The sequence below is a fragment of the Parus major genome, chromosome 14 (genome assembly GCF_001522545.3).
Source record: "Parus major isolate Abel chromosome 14, Parus_major1.1, whole genome shotgun sequence".
Lineage (NCBI taxonomy): Eukaryota > Metazoa > Chordata > Aves > Passeriformes > Paridae > Parus > Parus major.
Window position 1 is genome coordinate 1,925,046 of NC_031783.1, and position 6,000 is coordinate 1,931,045.

Consider the following 6,000-nt stretch of genomic DNA (forward strand, 5'->3'; position numbering starts at 1 on the left):
GTTAGGCAGAGCTTCAAAGGAAAAAAAGAATAGTTTTTGAAAGCTCTTTTTGAAAGCCATCTGGAATGCACTGAAGTTGGGGACTTCATGCTGAAGGGCCCAGAGGGACTGTGAAGTACATCACCAAATATCAGTCTGTTAGTGAAGTCTCTTCTCCTGAACCACCTCTGCAGTATTTTGGTTCATGGAGCTACTGCCAGCTCTTGCTTATTCTGACATCAATGGCAAAATTCACATTTGTTTTAGTAGGAGCAGGATGATTTTACACTCCTGTTCTCCAAGAGAGGCTAAGCTTTCTGGGATTTTGCTACTAGGAAAAAAGCCAGCACTGAAAACAGCCAGAGCAGCACAGGAACACGGAGAGCTAGAAAAGAGAGAATGGATGTCCTCAAGCACTCAGTGGAGGAGTGCTGGCACAATCAGCTGCAGAGCAAGGGGTAAGCCAGGGCACAAAGGGCACAGTACCTGCCCTGCTGTCATGCCAAGCACAAGGCCTTGCTGTGCTGAGAGCTGCAGCTGCCGCAGTCCTTGCAGCACAAAGCCCCGGCGGGCACAGGTGGAAAGCACAGCCCCATAGGCACGTGGAGGTACCACAGGTGACACCAGCAGAATGATGTCCCCTAGATCAAAGAAAGGGCAAGAAAACCAGCATGTTATTGTCACAGGAGCTGTGGTATCAATGCAAGGCAGCTCCCACTGCTGGGAGCAAACAGCTGCATCCTGAGCAGCGACCCTGTGTTTTACGGCTTGTTTGCTGCATCCAGCTCATCATGACTGCAATCCAAGGCCAGCCTAGAGTGGGAAAGCTTATGGCATCATCAGTAATGTCTTTATGAATCATCAAAGGAGATGAGGCAGTGTGTCTCCCCAGGTCTGGGAGCTGCTCACAGGCAGTGTGTCGGTGCTGGCTGGGCTGTGGGAGCTGTCCCTGCACAGCCCCAGCTCTCAGGGCAGCACTGAGGCTTTGTAGGCCTGACCACACTCTGGGTGACCAAACAGGGCAACAAGAACTTGTTCTTGATCAATTTGTCCACTCCAAAGGGCATGAAGCAGCTCTGGCCATTGCTCTCTGCTGTTACTGGTGGTCTCAGCAATCCTGCTCAGCATCCCCTTCTGCTTCCCATTGTCCCTCCTTTGTTCCTGCCTTTAACCTTCACCCCAGACCTGTATGGTGGCACAAGCTCCTGAAGCTCTGGATCTCACCTTTGGTTTGGTGCCCTCTGGGGCCTCACAGGTTCCTTGGACATCACAGGAATGGTACCAGCCTGCCTTTTCCTACCTGATCCTCTTCCATCAGGTCTGGCTGCTGGAGCTCTCCCTGAATCCCTCATCCCATAAGATCATACACACAGATGGAATCTACCTTGGGTTAGAACCTTGGGTTTTTAGACTCCTGTTTTCTGAGTTGAATACCAGGCTCACTGCCAGCCTTCAGCAAACTCAGGAGAAAGAGCCTCCAAGGCCTCCTGAGCAGCCCCCACATCTTGAGCACTGTGAGACAAGCTCAAGACTTTTCCTTGAAGCCCCTGATCTGCCTGAGCTCTCTGTTTTTACCATGGCCTCCATTATTACACTTTCTCAGTCCTAACACAGCTTTTTTATCCCTCAAAATGCATATTCAGATCTCCACAAGCTGCCAAGAGTGAGCTCTTGAAGACAAATCTTCAGTACCATTTCTATGTGGATTTCCTCTACACTGCCTCAGTAATTTCTTGTAGCTTTAACCAAGTGATTTAATGAGAGTGGAGGATTTTTCATTGTCTCCCAATTGATTCTGAGGGTAGGACAATGAATATTTCTTTTTATTCTAAACTTTGTGATATGGATATCTGACCTGCCAAGGCTCAGCCTGGCAGTTCAAAGTAACAGCACCAAAGTACTGGAAACCTTGTATTTATCACTAGGGATGGGACAGGCAGGGTGTTCTTTGCCTAAAATCTCAGTTTGGCTTTATGGCTTTAACACTGGCTTTTAGCCAATATTCACAATATGGGAACTGTCAAAATCTAACTTTGTTGGTTGGAACATTTTGGTTCCTCTCCAGCTGAGAACACTTTAAGAAACATTTTTTGCCTGCACATATCCCAAATGAACAGGAGTATCTGCTTGGGTCTCCAAAACTCTGATTACTGAGAAGGGACAGCTCTGCCCAGCTGCAGTACCTCTGTTCTGCATGGGTAAATATTCCTGTCTTCTACAGGAGCTGCTGGAGACCAGAGGGAAGGAGGCAGTGAATGTTTCTTTTCCTGAAAATCCCAAGGGTGTCTGGTCTCAGAGCAGTTTCAGCTCCTCTTGCCAGAGCAAAGTTATCTGAGGAGCAAAGCTTGACAGTGACTTCTGAGGCTCAATGCAGATGGAACGTGGTGTGGTGGAACTCAGCAGCCCACAGCAAATGTGAATCATTAATGGCCATAAAAGGAAGGGGAGGCAGCAAATGTGACTCATTCCATCAGTAGCCACCAGCTGCCATCAATCCCAATCCCAAATAACAGAGCCAAGGGCTGGCTGCCAAACTACCTGAGTTAACATGAGCCAAAAGATGAAAAACTGTCTCAAAATTGGTTTTTTCCTTTCTCCCTTCTCTATTTTCCTTCCACTCCTTTTTCATCTTTTTGCCTTATGTTTTCATCCTTTTCTCATGGATTCTTTCCTTTGCAGTGTAATTCTCTCTGTCTTCTTCCTCTGTCACTCCAATCCTGCTTTCCTTCTGCCATCTCCCCCTCTGACAGCTGCTGAACTTCTGCTCCCCTCAGGCTTCATTCCTGTCAAACCACCCTCAGCTGGGGCAGCAGAAACCAGCCAAGAGCTCCAGGAGCATTGTCCCAACCCCCCTGCACCCCACATGTGCTGTGCCAGCCCCACTCCAGGGGATGCTGGCCTTTACAGCAGGACCCCAACACCTTTTATCCAGGCAGGGCCTTGGCAGGTGTCCCCTGGACAAGGTTTGCTGCAGGTTAGGTACAAATTCAGCTGAATACTGCTCCTGCAAAGGGAAATGGGGATGTGAGTGGAACCAGGTGATAATATGTTGATATAAATCCCATAAAATGCTTTCCTTTCTGACTGTGTGGTCAGTCCTGCCCTAAATGAAGCCTTAACCATTTAATTTCCCTAATTATAATATTCAGTCTCCAGCAGGAGAGGCAGGTGATCTCTGATCAATAAACAAGCAGGTTAAGGACTCTGTTAGGTCTTCATGTGACTGTTTCTGTGATGAACAGAAACAGATGAACATTTCTTTGTGCAGAGATTTCCTGAGAAGTGTTTTTTTGTTTCTTTTTTCCCCTTCAGTGACATTTAAGCAGCCCCCAGGACTCCAGCAGCTGCTCCCACGAGGAGGAAGAGTGTCCCACTAGAAATCCATTCCTGGCTCCAGAACTGGCCAGGTCACAGCCCTGAGTGATCCAGAGAGGCAGAATTGCCTTAGGTGGGCTGGAGTAAAGTGATGTTATCAGGGAAGGAGAACCATAAACCCTCAAATTTAATTTCCTAACACTGACCTTTGGTAGTTGAGACAAGCATGGCTGGAGGTGGAGGCAGCATCAAGCCCTGGAGGTCAACTTTTGCTTCATCTACTCCTGCCCCAGCTGGTGAAGGACTCTGAGAGCTGCAGAAAAATGGTAAGTATTAAATAAAAAATATTAAAAGGTTCTGACTCAAACCTACTTTCTGTGACAAATCCAAGGCCACAGAAGCTTCTCTGGTAAAACTGCTTTACTGGAAAAGCCATTCCAATCCCTTGTCCATGACATGAGCTGCATCAAGGTCTCTCTGACTGAACATCTTTTCATAATACTCCCCCTGAGGCTCCCTGTGTTCAATTAAAAGTAGCTAATGCAAAGTAGCCAGCTTGGCAAAGAAATCTGGGAATCAAGAAATATGTCAGGCTGCACCAGCAGAGCTTTTCCCACCCACAGACACATCCTAGTTGCTATTCACTTTGGGTTCTTTAGGCTGAGTTTAACCAGTTTGAAGGGTTCGTGTTAGGCAACAAGCACGATCCAGTCTGGCAGGGATGTTCCTGCCAGAGAAACTTCCACACCATTCCTGCACATCCAAAAGGACCCAATCAGGGCAGGGTGAACAGAAGGTGTGCTTGAAAGCCAGGGACTGACTGGGAACAGTTTTGGCTGGGACTGTGAGCTCAGGCAAACCTGCCTCATCCCTTGCCACCACCACGGAGCTGGCTGGAACACATCCTGCTTGCTCACTCCCAGGAGCCCACAGCATTTGCAAGTCTAATCTGAAAAGGGCAATCTGAGCTGCAGTTTGTATTCCTGTCTCCCAACAGACCAAATTACCAGCATTAGGAGAAAGACAAGTGCATTATTTAGGATGTAGCACTGCTCCGGACTGAGTTATACCAGAGGATCAGAATTCATCATCTTTGTAAGAGGAAAAAGGCATCCCTGAGGAAAATAAACAAATAAAGAGAATGAAACTTGGCCAAATTGATTTTTCTTTTTTCACATCTAAAACATAAAGAAGTTGCTGGTTGTGGCTGAGCAGAGCTGAACTCTGACACATAATCCTCCACAGCAATCCATAGGTTGATTCCACATGGCTGAGCTTTGTCACTCACAGAAAGCACTGACAGCAGTGCAGAGATCTCACCTCCAGCCTGCTGCCTCTGACTGTGCCACCCTGCCCCCAGGATCAGGCAGGATCCCTAAAAACCTCTCCAGAACCTGCAGGTCTGAGCTTTCTGCAACAATTTCTAATGTAGTTAAAGGTTTATAAACCACCCTTCATTTTCACACATTTCTCTCATCATCCTCCAAGAACCTTTTCCTACAGAATCCCTTTATCAGTTGATGTACAGGGCAAAGCCAGAGGTTTCCTAGGAGAGGGTCAGTCACTGACACATGGCCTTGCAGCCCTTCTCCAGCACCAGCTTCCCAAATCTTGCAGCAAGGGAGGGAATTACAGGCCTGGATAGCAGGGAACGGGGAATGGGAAACAACTGCAACTGTCCCACACCTGACACGTGTAGGAACTGAGAGAACAGGAGCTGCAGCTGTGTCAGGGAGGGTCAGGTTGGATCTCAGGGAAAGGTTGTTCCCCCAGAGGTGCTGGCACTGCTCAGGCTCCCCAGGGAATGGGCACAGCCCCGAGGCTGCCAGAGCTCCAGGAGTGTTTGGACAGCGCTGCCAGGGATGCCCAGGGTGGGGTTCTGGAGCAGGGCTGGAGCTGGACTGGATGATCCCTGTGGGACCATTCCCACTCAGGATATTCCATGATTCCATGATCTGCTGCAGAAGAGAGAAGGATTTCTGCAGACTGCATAACTGGTTTGGAAATACAGAAGTAGAGGGATTGCTCCCCTGCACTCCTGTGCTGCAGGACCTTTGGGAGGCTGACACTGAGATCTCATGAGTGCCTGCCTGCCTCCAGGGCTCCCTGCCCCTGCAACAACAGCTCCAAACATCCGGGGCCATCACCTGCAAGCTGGGGGCAGCATTCCAGCAGCTCTCCCTCCAAACCAGAGGCACAGCTCCCTGTGCACCCGGCCGGGCAGGGGCAGGGACACGAGAGGCTCCGCTCGGCTCTGGGACATCTGGGTGATGTCCTGCAGGATGCCATGGGCTTTGGGCCCCCTCACACATAATGCCAGCACTGGGGACACCTTGCCAGGCTCTGAAGTGTAGGAGGAAGGCAGCTTTTCTGTGGAAACAAACACAGGTGTGAGTAAAACATGGAACAACCCACCCCAAAGTCACTCACTCCACTCAAGGGCTCTTCAGATCTGTCAGAGCCAGACTTGAACAGAGGAACCACCTGGTTACCTGTCCTGGGAATCAATCAATCAATCAATCAATCAATTACCTGATTACCTGGCCTGGGAATCAATCAATCACCTGGTTACCTGTCCTGGGAATGAATGAATGAATGAATGAATGAATCAATCAATCAATCAATCAATCAATCAATTACCTGGTTACCTGTCCTGGGAATCAATCAATCACCTGGGTTACCTGTCCTGGGAATGAATGAATGAAT

The 6,000-nt window shown here is 48.8% G+C and overlaps 1 protein-coding gene across 3 annotated transcripts in view; it reads right to left on the reverse strand.

Annotated features, from left to right (window-relative positions):
• Positions 1-6,000, reverse strand: part of C14H16orf71 (chromosome 14 C16orf71 homolog) — an 88,708-nt gene that overhangs the window by 34,504 nt on the left and 48,204 nt on the right. For all 3 annotated transcript variants that reach the window (XM_033517938.1, XM_033517937.1, XM_033517939.1), the window contains 3 exons: positions 5,442-5,664; positions 3,501-3,607; positions 466-620 (listed from right to left, as the gene is read on the reverse strand). In XM_033517938.1, coding sequence (XP_033373829.1) covers positions 466-620; positions 3,501-3,607; positions 5,442-5,664 — 485 coding nt within the window. The remainder of the gene's footprint in view (positions 1-465; positions 621-3,500; positions 3,608-5,441; positions 5,665-6,000) is intronic.